General features: G+C 42.1%; 1 protein-coding gene across 5 annotated transcripts in view; it reads left to right on the forward strand.

Annotated features, from left to right (window-relative positions):
* The window catches only part of LOC135104138 (2',3'-cyclic-nucleotide 3'-phosphodiesterase-like), a 39,718-nt gene extending 27,676 nt beyond the window's left edge, over positions 1-12,042 (forward strand). For 4 of the 5 annotated variants that reach the window (XM_064011169.1, XM_064011168.1, XM_064011170.1 and 1 more), the window contains one exon: positions 10,048-12,042. In XM_064011169.1, the coding sequence (XP_063867239.1) occupies positions 10,048-10,718 (671 nt within the window). In that variant the 3' untranslated portion in view covers positions 10,719-12,042. Of the gene's footprint in view, positions 1-8,048; positions 8,161-10,047 lie in introns of those variants that run through there. The other variant, XM_064011172.1, reaches the window with a different exon arrangement.
* The last annotated feature ends 794 nt before the right edge of the window (positions 12,043-12,836 follow it).

Raw genomic sequence — 12,836 nt, forward strand, 5'->3', positions numbered from 1 at the left:
TCAGTGAGGACTGCTGTGGGGCGTGATACATCGTAGAAGCGCAGTCCCTCAGCTGCCAGTCTCCCAATGGTGTCTTTTGCCGAGGTGACAAGGGCTTCCAATTGCTTGTCCCAGTACACTACCTTCCCACCTGGCTTCTTGAGTAGTTCCCTGAAGGGTTCCATGACAGGGGCGACTGCCAAGAAGGGTGCAACTTGGTTGACTAGGCCGAACCATGACCGCACATCAGTCAAGGTGGGCTGTGCGGGCATCTTGAAGTCAGTTATGCTGTTGACGAGGTCACGGCTCGGTTGGTACCCTTCCCAGCCCAGAAGGTAGCCGGCAAAGGTAACGCTCCTCCTGCAGAAGTGGAACTTGTCGGGCCGCAGGGTGACACCACTCTCCATGCACCTCTGGAGGAAGTCGTATGTATGCCAGAAAGCATCGCTGACGCTGCTGTTGTGGAGTAGGGTGTCGTCCACGCACTTTAGCTTCCTGGGCACGTCAGTGATGGTGTCATCAAAGCGTTTAGTAAAAGCATCCTGTGACGCACAGTGGCCCATGGGGGTGCGGCAGTACCTGTATCGTCCCCAAGGAGTGATGAATGTTGTGAGCTTGCGACTTTCCTCGTCGAGGGGAACCTGGTGGTATCCTGAGTAGGCGTCAGCAACTGTCTTAAATGCATGCTTGGGCACGCTAGAGACGAGGTCGAAGGGCGGTCTGGTGTGATGTGTCTCCCTGAGGCTTGCGCGGTTGAGGCGCTGAAAGTCGACCGTGCGACGGGGTCTGCCGTCCTTTTTTGGTACCACCACCATTCTAGAGCACCACTCAGTAGGTTCGCCTGCAGGTACCGCCTTGATGATCCCTTTGTCCACGTCATCGTCCAGCTGACGTCGTACCTCGTCAAAGAAGTGGAGCGGGACTGTGGCTGGGACATGGACAGCATGAGGGCGTGCGTCAGGCCGTAAGTGGATGTGGTGAGGTGGGCCCTTCATCTCAGGTAGTGGCATGCGTCCCATGGCAAAAACCGTGCGCCCGAAGTGCTCTAGGAACCATTTCTCTAGGCGGTCAACATTTTCCTCAACAAGCTCGTGGGGTGGCGATTCCGGGCGAAGTGGTACTTGTGGGGTGTCTGCAGCCTTGACAGCGCACACACTAGTGAGCGCTAGGGGGCGCGGGAAGGTGTGATGGACCAGGTGAAGGGCCTTACATGCCTTGAGCGACAAGTAGAGTTGCTGCACAGCTTCCGCTATGTAGATGCATTCCGTGGTGGAGGCAGACCCCACGGAGACTTGACATGTGATGGTCCCCAGGAGGCGCATGCTGCCCCCGGCAACGTGGGTGACTGCCATGGGTGTAGCCTGGAGCTGACGTTGGGATATGCCGAGGTCCCCCAACAGTAGGCGGCCCGCTACAGACACTTGTGCCCCGGTGTCTGCAACTGCTGTGTAGGAACAAGTGGCGCGGGGCCGGGAGCAACTGATTACCACGGACAGCGACGCTGTAGTCTCCACTCCTCCAACAATCACTGCTCCGGAAGTTGGGGGGAGGTTCGAGTGTTGGGCAGGGCGGGCACTGCCCCGAGGGGTGAGGGCCCGGCACAGGCGCCAGAAGTGCCCCTTCTGGCCACAGCAACGACATGTTGCTGCAAACGCCTTGCACTGCCGCCCACCACAGCACTCAAGAGTCTCCGCACGCTGAGGACCGCCTGCGTCCTTGCCGTGCCCCCTCCTGGCGAGCTTTTCCTTGCCTCCCAGACCAGCGCGCTGGACCCGCTGCCGCCACCTCGGCTACGTCACTAGGGGGCCGCTCACTAGCCTTTTCCGCCGCCTCAATAACTTCACACGCGCGGACCACATCACTGAATGACTCGAGGCGTGGGAGGCCTCGCAGCACCTCCGCTTTCATGCTGCGGTCACGTAGCCCCATCACTATTTTCTTGCTGAGCATGTACTCATCCAAGGGACACTGGCACTCGGGACACCGGAAGCCGCACTCGTTTGCTTTGGCGCGGCACTGAGAGATGTACGCACACACGCTGTCACTCGGTGCTTGTACCAGTGAGAAGAACTCTGCCCACGCTCCAATTACACAACGTGGGCCAATCACTACGCTTCTTACTATGTCAATTGCATCCGTGGTTGAGAGCTGCCTGAATTCGTGCTTGCCCAGGCGCGCGTCGATGCGCTGCTGCACCTGTGTTGCAAAGGAGGCGCACACAGGGTGCTGCCATCGGTGGCACCCAGCCGCAGATGCTGCCGTAGTCTTCAACGCTGGTGGCCCACGCCTCAAACGCAGCTGGCGACATGCCCGCGGTCGCTCCCCCTGGTCCGGGTGGAGGAGGTGGTGGGCGCCGCTGCAAGTTTGCTGGCCAAGGCTGCTGCCCGGTGGCTGGTGTGGGGTCAGGGCTTTGTGTGCGCCGCATGGCGCGGTATGACGACGCTGAAGACCACATGGCTGCGTCTGCTGGGCTAACGGCTCCCGTGGGCGTCTGTACGCCACCCATGCCTTCCTCCATTAACCCCTGAAGAAACTGCGCCATGTCGGGGCTAGAATAAGGAAAGGCAGGAGAAGCGTGGCGAGGTTTACTGAAGGCAAGTATCCATGTACAGAGAGGGTACGGGACTACCTGTCTCCGTCGCGGCTGAGTAAACACTAACTCCCACGCGCCGTGATACGGCCGGAAGTTGAGTGTTGCCACACACCCCCACAATTTCCTGTTTATTTATTTATTTATTTATTTATTTTTATTTATTTATTTATTTATATATCTTTTTGTATTTTCTTTTACTTATCTTGCCTAAGTAAATCTTTTTTTCAGAATATGTAATTTTAAAATTTTAAAATGTTGGTGCAGTTTTTAGTGCTCACCTCCATTAATATCTTAACTTCATACTTCCTATTTATTATTTTTCTCCTTTTCTGTACCTTGTCTACAGCGTTTTTTTTTTTTTTAGCCATTTAAAATATTCAAACGCGATTTAATTTTTTGCTGTTTAATTTTTTTTTAATTACGTTACTTTTTTTTTTATTCTATACTTCCTGGTTATTTACTTGTTTATTGTTTTTTGGGCACTTCTTTATTGCATCATCTTTTAAAACATCTTTTTATTCACTATATAAGGTTTTCAAATGTTGGCGCGGTTTCTGATGCCAATATATTAAAGTGTTTGCTGAAAATGCTGGTACTCCACATTTCTTACGTTATACTTCTTGATTATTAATTTATTGTTTTTCACTTTTCTTTGTTGTAATTTGTTAAGTGTTCCTTTTAAAATATAAAATGTTCAAATGTTTGCACAGCTTCTGCTGCCTAGTGCTTCGTAAGTGCTGTTACCTCAGACTTCCTATACTGTACCTCTTGGTTATTAATTTATCTACTTATTTATGTTTTCGTGATTTTTGTCTGCTGTATATTATTTAAAACGTTTCATTTAATACGAATCTCCAATGATATAGTTAAAAAAGCGGGACTGCAGGAATTTTTCTCAAGCCTCGGCGCCATTTTACCCGTGGCTACCGAGGCGCTGGGGAGGTGAGGTGTTACTCCTTAAATACTCGAGACTGGGTGTTGTGCCTTTCGAAAGGCGATTCTGTGTGACAGTAAGAGTGAAAAATAGTGCCCAGTCCCGTGGCATCCAGATAGCAAGCAAGAGGCCGTTTCGTGAGTTTTGATTTGTTACGAGTCTCTCTCTCTCTCTCTCTCTCTCTCTCTCTCTCTCTGTTGTGTATTTGGGTTTATATATATATATATATATATATATATATATATATATATATATATATATATATATATATATATATATATATATATATATATATATATATATATATATATAATCAGTGTTTGTTGAAGTAATTGTCTAGAGGCCTTTCCCGCCTTATTACTACTCTTATATCTCATTCTTTCGCACATACCTGTAGATACACCAATAACGTAAATATAAGGTGGAAGAAGTGCCTCGCCCTTAGGGAGGGGGTGGGGGGGTCAAAGCCTCCCGCAAAGGTTAGGTTAGGTAATGTTGAATATAAAAGTCTACGACGACTAACCAATTGCCAAACCTAACCGGACCGGACCCGCCTTGACTAACCTAACCGGCACCCTTTAAACGCCCCTGGATCCCCTTTAAAGATACTAACCTAGCTTTACCAAATCTAACCCAGGATGCTTTTCCCCCGCTCCCTGGACCCCACCCTTTAAAGACGGGGGCGCTTCTCCCGCACCTTATATTTATGTTTTAGAGGCATCTAAAGGTATATGTGAAAGGATGGAAGAGAATACCAGTAATAAGGCCGGGGAAGGGCTAGACAATTACCTTTGTTGATTTATAATAGTTTGGTTTTATTTGTTATCAGTTTATGCTGTTTTGTGAATGCTGGTTTTCCATATTACATTTTTTTTTTTTTTTTTGTGAATGTTAGGTTTGCGTATTATCAGTTTTTGTGGATTTGTTAGTGTTTAATTTTATCTGTCACTAGTTTTGGATTAATACACGACCATTTGAGCAAAGGACCATTTGAGGGAGTACTTATTCATATGAATGTATAATTAGCAAGAGCGGAGATATGATACTTTACATGCACAATGAGTCACAAAAAAATAAGATCAGCTGAGGAAGGAAGGGAAGAGGTGGCAAAAGCTTCTCGTTTTCTATCACTGTAGTTTTATTCTCAGTATTCATAGGAATGGAAGAATATTCCTTGCTCCTCTTGAGCCCATAATTATATTTAATTATCAGTGAATTAAAGGGAGGAAATGGGGAAAAATATGAAGATAATTAAATTTACTTCTGAGTCAGGTTGGTTTTTTGTTAGATATTGGAGTGACAATTTTTTTTTTTTTTTTTTTCCATTGTTTGTGTATTTTTCTTTGTAATCACTTGGTGTGTCTTGTTTTTCTGTATGTATAAGTAACTTAAGCATTCACTTTACATGTATAATTACTTAGGATAACCATGTTAACATCCTGCCACTTTGGGGAACTGCTGAAAAAAAAAATATATGCTTGAAAAAATACTCAAATGGTCCAGACACTTTTTGGGTAATATTGAATTAACATCAGCGTTCTTATGTGATGGATGGGTCAGATTAGATTAGGTCAGGTTCAGATTCATTCAGTTCATTAATTTCACTTCTGATCCCTTAATTGTATATAGATCACGGCTTGAAAAAGCTTCATATTTTGCTGAGTAATAAATATTGTCAGAAAATTAGTAGACTAAGGTTATTTCCTCAGTCTCCCTATATTTTGCTGATGTGTGTGTTTGGTTGTTGGGTGGGAGTGTTGCCTTTGAAGCAGCACCTCCTGATGTGTCCCTTCTCACTGTCTGTGTCTTCCATTTTCTTCTCTTTCCATTTCTTTTCTTTTATTTCACAAAATTTGTTATTGTTCTTTATGCTTCCTTAATATATTTAGGTAAATCTTACCAATAGTGTATCCTTATGTACAGCTAGTTGTCAACTTATGACTGCAGTCAGTTCCGACAGACCAGTCGTAAGTCAATGTGGTCATGAGTTGACCAATGTTATAATTACCTTAGGTATATTATACAGTTTAATGGTATTGTAATCATCTTTGTCATATTTTATGAACATTTTCTTTGCTCATTATTGTTATAACCATTGTGTCATCACTGTCTTAGTAGTTATCTTTCAACCCATTCTACACATTTTTTTTTTTTTTTTATTATTATATTCATCAGGTTTGAATCATCTTATTGTTATTATGTTTGTCAGGTTTAAGTCAGACACTATATGAAATAGTACACTTGGTTTAATATTTGCAAAAGATACAAAATACAGGTGCAAAAAAAAATAGCAAACATTTTGGTCACAAAACAAACAAAAAACATGTATTGGCCACTAGTGCTAGGCTGTGGATTGTCGATGTTGTCATCTGAGTCAGCTGGGGCAGCGTGTGGGGTAGCAATCACATTCACATTCTTCCCTCCTTCCTGTTGCCTAATCACTCTCATTTTTGTGTTGAGATCAGTGGCATTTCTTTCCTTAGCAGGTTAAGAAGTAGAAAATGACTTTTTTGTAAACATCTTGGGGGGTGATATTGTAAAAAAAAATATCCAAAGTGAAAGACAAACAAACACAGGAGGAAGTGTATTGTGCTGGGAGCTTTGTATGGGTGCAGGAATAATGTGAGCGTCCCCCAGCTCTTAGCCTCCCAGCCTCCTGGCGGCACCAAGAGCTAGCCTGAAACTTGTGCAGAAGTGATTGTAAATGCAGTCAGTCATAAGTTGCATAGGTAGTAAGTTGATGACTACCTGTATTCTATTGCTATCCCTCTCCAGGATCTGATGGGAAAGTGGGGTTTTAAGGTGGGGGAGGCCAAAATAAGTCATATTTGGGAAATTTCATACATCAGAGGAAAAAACATTGCTTTTCGGGAAAATCCTTACTACAAGTCTCAACACAGCCACCCAGAAGGACAAGAACCTGGCATCCCAACACACATGAGGCGAACATGGGAGTGGAAACACAACACATGTCTCTGAGCGTAATGCAGGAGCTGCAGCTGAACATGGCAAAGTCTTTCAGTTGCACATCCCAGCAGCCTGTAATCCTTACAGCCACAGGACGTCTTCTTCACACTGTCCTTCCTCAGGTTGCCCCTCAGGTGCACAGCAGACACCTCACATAGGTTCCTCCAGCTGCAATGATGTTTTGCAACCAGCTATGATGTCTGCACTCCATGGTCTTCCTCCAGGTTGGTACTCCCTCTAGCCTCCACAGGACCTCACACAGGTCACCACATGTCCGGATACCAAACTCCCATCACCACGTATGCATTCATTTTTGCCTCAGGTCTGCCCATCAGGGCATCACAGCTGCTGTTTCAAGACCTGTGGCCACCAGACTCATCTTGCTGCTGCTGCTCTACATCTGCTGTCTTCTAAGCCTCGTCACTGACTGGCTATCTCAGTCGCCTGCCTGCTGCCTCCTTCTCCTGACTACAAAGCATGGAACCCAAAAGTCTGGTGCCTTCCCCATGCCTGACTCGCTGCACATGGCTTGAGAGAAAGAAGCCAACAGGCATAACCACATGCTTTACAGTGGCATCCTGCCTAACAATACCCCTTGCTATAACAATACCATTGTGGAGGATGACAAACGGACCAATTCCAAAGTACACAGCTCGGATGAATTAGTGGCACTACGTGCACTACGAATGTGTCCTGCATGAAACTTTATTTGATACATATTAGTATGACAATTAAATTGCATCCAGTGTAACAGAAATATCAGTCAATAATAAAATGGTAAATTAGATACCTGTCACAGGACTATAGTGGAACCAGACCAGCTTGATACCCAGGATGTTGGTTGTACCTCTTTGCACAGTTGCTACCCCATCCTCAGAATAACCTGACCATGGCCAGCAGGATATGGCCTGTGGGATTCTTAAGTCAAGGACACTGGGACAGCAGCACCATATGGCCTATACATAATTATTGCCAGGTGTAGCAGAAGATATACAGTATCATTGTTTCATCAACAGATTGAAAGCCATTCAAAAAAAACATGTAGTTATATATAACAACTTATAATTTTGGAAAAATCAAGGCAAAGGATGACAATATGAGCGAGAGAGAGGTGTTTGTATGTCTGTCGACCCTGAACGTGACAGCAATGTGGGACAGGAACACCCAACATCCTGACTACCAAGTTAGTCTGGTTCCACAGTAGTTACTGTGGCGTGCTTGAAGGAGTCCACTGGTAAACCTTTAGTGTGCAAGTCCATATGTTCTGCTATTGGTAGGAAAAGGAAGATTTTGTTTGATTGGCAAAGCCTTTCGTCATGTGGTGAAGTCACAGTACCCAGATACAAGCATATGAACACTTACATTACACTCTGTCCCTCCAAGTGAGCCTCATGAGCATGGATCTATTTGTGATGCAGCACAAGATAGGTCACATCACTGTAATGTAACCATGCTTGACCCCAAAATGAACCCTCCCCCACATGTTGTACAGTGAGTATTCATCACCTTATGCACTTAATTTTGGTACTGTATGAGAAGCTGCTATTGTTAAGATAATCCTATATTTATTTTCAGACAGGTATGTTCCAGTAATGGGCCTTTTGAGACCTGCCTACATAGCTTGGTTGTGTGGCTCACCAGTTTGAGTTGTCAGCATTGCATTCCTGCTGCAGTATTGCCATGCTGGGTGAGTGAGGCAGCCTGGCATCACAGTGGGATGTTTTGATAAACAGCTAATGCATCAACAGGGGAACAATAAGTGCCAGGTTTTATATTTGTTGATCTATTTTTTACTGGTGAAAGGCCAGACATAAGTCCAAAATAATGTGTGTGGTCCAAGGAATTTTTAAATAACTATTTGATGAATTTCAATGAAGAAAAGGTTTAAAAAATGAAATGCATGCTTTCACCATCTTGAATTAATGTCATTCTGTTGTATCCATTCCTGAAATTTGGTCTTGTATGATATCTGTCTTGTGATGTAAAAATTATTTTCTTAAGTATGATAAATGGTGATAGAGAATCTTTTGAGTTTGTGTGGTATCTAACGCCTTACAAGATGCCTGTCTAGTAATGTAAAAGTTAGATTAAGGGTGCTACTAGGAGTGTGGTAGAAAGTTTATGAATGTGTGTGGTATCCAACACCTTAATATCAGACTCAAGATACCCATCTTTCAATGCGTAATTTCATATTGTGTCTTGATTATGATTTAGAGTCCATTGGAAGGTGTGGTAGTGTGTGTGTGTGACCGTGCCGAAGAGAGAGAGACTGGGAGAGATTGTGGTGGGGATGTGTCTGAGTGTGGTGCTAACAAACTACAAAAGCTATACAACAATAAGGCAATCAATCAGTCTTCCTGTGTACACATTAGCTATGTATCATAGCATCCCATTGTGTTTTCAATGTTACTTATTTCACCCAGACTGGCAAAGAATGGTTGCAAAGAGTAGCAGTGTGGAAAACAAAAATCTGGCTTTCATTGTTCCCCTGTATATATATATATATATATGTATATGTATATATATATATATATATATATATATATATATATATATATATATATATATATATATATATATATATATATATATATATACTGCCTATCATAACATTCCACTGTGTTGTCAGCCTGCCTCACTTGCCCAGCATGGCAATGTTGCAGCAGAAATGCATAGCTGGCAACTCTTATAGACAAGCTGTGGGATCCACATTCTTCACAAGTGCCCAATAATGTCTATATGGTTATTACAGTCGTAGGCTGCCTTCACACAGGACACATTTTGTGGTCAGTGGTCGCCACAAAAAATGGTCATCTTGAAGAAGTGGTTGGCAGTTACACCCTGCACGAGTCACACGATGGCAAGAGTTAACTGGTATTCTCGAATCATTTACCCTTTTTTGTGGTAAACTCTAGAACTCCCTGCCTGCTTTTGTATTTCCTCCTTTCCTGGACTTAAGCTCAAGCGAGGTTTCAAGACACATATCCTTCAATTTTCAATGATTGTTTCTGACTTCTCTTTGGGGACTTGCCTATTATTATTATTATTATTTTATTTTATTTTATTTCATTTTATTTTATTTTTTATTTTTTTTGTAAATTTTGTTGTCCTAGATTGATGCCCCTCATATATATATATATATATATATATATATATATATATATATATATATATGGTGAAGATCATTGATGAAAAATAAAGTGGATGACGGGGCTTAACCTTGAGGAACACCACTGTTAATAGATTTAGGTGTGGAGCAGTGATTGTCTACCACAGCAGCAATAGAATGGTCAGAAAGGAAACCTGAGATGAAGTTATAGGGAGAAGGATAGAAGCCATAGGAAGATAGTTTGACTAAGGAGTAAATAGGATAAAAGTGCTTTCTTTGTATAGATTGATGGTCCTTGCACTTTGTTCATTCAGGGGAAATCTCTAAGGACTATCCATAGTTTATGGCTTGTCGTCTTTGGTGTTAGTGATGTCCATTTCCTTTAGTAATAAGGTTTTTAAAAATTGCAACTTGTCCCTTCCAAGTAGATGAGAAAACATGTAATTTATTTTTTCTTCATTTCAGATCTTCACAGCTTCTTTGCTCAAGACATAGTTGCTGACAGACGCCGTGTGCTTCATGCAACTTCAAAGTTCACAGCGAGGGGAAAAAGTATGGGTGCTAATGAATATATTAACAGTCCAGTTGTGAAACAATCTTTGGGCAAGGGGTTTAGATTGTGTGTAGTAGGTTTTGTAATTACTACAAGAACTATAGGAGCAAGACTCAAACTGACCAAGGAGCAGTTGGAATTATGGTCTAGTGATGATCATGAAGATCCTCCTGTGACTCTGTTGAATTCTGGGGTTTTGAAAAAGCACCAGTTCAGTCATTCTAATTCAGATAGGAGCAAGGAAAAATTTAGATTTTCAAAGTACAAGAACACCTCTGTTTGTCTCCCAAGTGTGACTGAGAGAGAAATTTTCTGTGATGAGGACAGGTTTTACCCAACATCAGGAAAAGGAAGTCGTGCTCATCTCACCCTTGCTTGTGCCCCCGGGATCAAACCAGTCACTACAGGCTTTGATCTTATTCTTGCTGTGAGGTGTGAACAACGAATGCGTAAAGGTGAAAACCAAAAAGCTGAAACTTATGTAATTGATGGAGGTATATTGATGAATTATGGTGAAGGAATTTGGGTTGTGTATCCAAATTCTGAAATGTTAGTATCCTCCTTATTTTCAGCATTTGTCTAGAATACTGTGTGTAAGCAAAATTGTTTTGGTGATTTTCAGAGTTCATAAAGTAGAGTCAGTGAATCAGTGGGGTTTTTAGCCATGATTTATAATTGTGCTATGTTTTAAGGAGAGTAGTAAGTAAATTAATAAATTTTGATGTTATGATCATGGAAAATGAGATTTTTAAAGTTAGAATTTAAATTCTCAAATAATATCAAATGTATTCATGCAGTATATGTTAACACACCATTGTCTTTGTACAAACTAGGGGTATTATATGGTGGCCCTCATAGTTCAGTACAAACTAGGGGGTATTATATGGTAGCCATTACAGGGTTGCCATTATTAGTATGTTTTCATAATTTGAAATACATTAATATAGTATTAAAACTGCTTTTTCTCTGAAATGTAGTACAATAGAAGATCTGGGTAATGATGGACAGGGAACCATAGCTCAGGTACCCCTCAGAATTAACTAGTTTCTCACATATGGATGGGAGGTCCAGTGAGGGGTGCTTTGTAGGCAAAAGGGACCTACACTTACTGAAAAACAGTAATTCACTTCCTTCTTGAATATATCAATCTCTACCCTTAGTGTCACCACATCTTCAAATGCCACTCCATGCATATCTTGGATGCATTTCTAAGCCATCCCCAGTATGCTTAAGTCTTTGAAGGGACAGAATGCCTTTCACAAACAGACACATAAAAGTGTGGAATGGATTGCCTATAGAGTTGGGAAAAAACAGGGTCTAAGAAAACTCAATCTTTTTTGTTTATTCATTTATTTATTTTTTTTTTTTGCTATTCCTGATATTTTTATGTAAATTAGTTAAAATAAGTTATTAAAAAGTAATATGGAGTGAAGCAAGATTTTGAAGTTTTGTGTGAAGTACAAATGCTTGTTTAAGACTTATTGATACATGCTGGTCCAGTTAGACAATTTGTGTTATGTACTGAACAATTAAAGTACAGGTGAGGCTTGACTACTGCTGACAGACTGACAGTCTCAGTTTTTCTGTGATTGTGAAAGGACAACTCCACAAAATATGAACAATAAAAGTACAGGTGAGGTTTGACAACTGCTGACTGACTGACAGTCTCACTTTCTCTGTGATTGTGAAAGGACAACTCCACAAAATGTCTCCTAGGAATGGAAGAAATAAGGCACCACAATGGGATGAAGTTGCTGTATTATCAGAGTACAAGTGCATGAGACAAAGTTTTGCTTGTGATTAAAAGCAACTGTGATTTTTTTTAAGAGGTGTTAATGGGTTTTAAGATTTTGATGTGTAGTACATGTAACCCAACTACAGTAAATTCTCTTTAACTCTTATACTTATATCTCAGATATTTTGTAACCTGAATGGTTTATGGGCCTTGCATACTTACATGTAGCCCAAATCAATATCTAGGTCATTAGAAGACTTTCTGCCAGAATATGGATGGTGCTGTTAAAAACAGTAGATGGTGCATCATGTACAATCATACTGAAGAGTATAGTAGTTAATTTTAAATGTATCTATACCTTTATCATTATTATAGTCACTGGTGCAGATTTATTGTCAAGTGTAAGTGTGTTGCATCATTATAATGGTAACTTGATACATTGCACTGGTTCACCTGCTACTGCATACTACCCAGTGGTGAGTAATAATTTGTTTTTTTATTCATAGCAGTTATACTGTACAGTCATACCTCGTGATTTGAACATCTTCAATTTGAACAACTCCCAATTCAAAAAAGGCGAATAAATTTTGTTCTCCAGTTCAAACATGGTCCTCCACTTCGAACACAAACACCCATTTAAGTGACATCACTCAGTCGCTAGTCCCTTTTGCATTCTCCATCCCCCTTCCCTCCCTCTCACTTCCCTGCCCTTTTCCCTCACTCCCCCTTTTCCTTCCCTTCCCCCCCCCCCCCCCCTCTCTCTCTCTCTCTCTCTCTCTCTCTCTCTCTCTCTCTCTCTCTCTCTCTCTCTCTCTCTCTCTCTCTCTCTCTCTCTCTCTCTCTCTCTCTCTCTCTCTCTCTCTCTCTCTCTCTCTCTCTCTCTCTCTCTCTCTCTAGTCCAGGAGCCAGCAGGAGTCATGGTAGCTGAAAAGCAAAAGAATTATCCCTTATCTTTCATAACATTAT

The sequence above is a fragment of the Scylla paramamosain genome, chromosome 10, assembly GCF_035594125.1.
Source record: "Scylla paramamosain isolate STU-SP2022 chromosome 10, ASM3559412v1, whole genome shotgun sequence".
Lineage (NCBI taxonomy): Eukaryota > Metazoa > Arthropoda > Malacostraca > Decapoda > Portunidae > Scylla > Scylla paramamosain.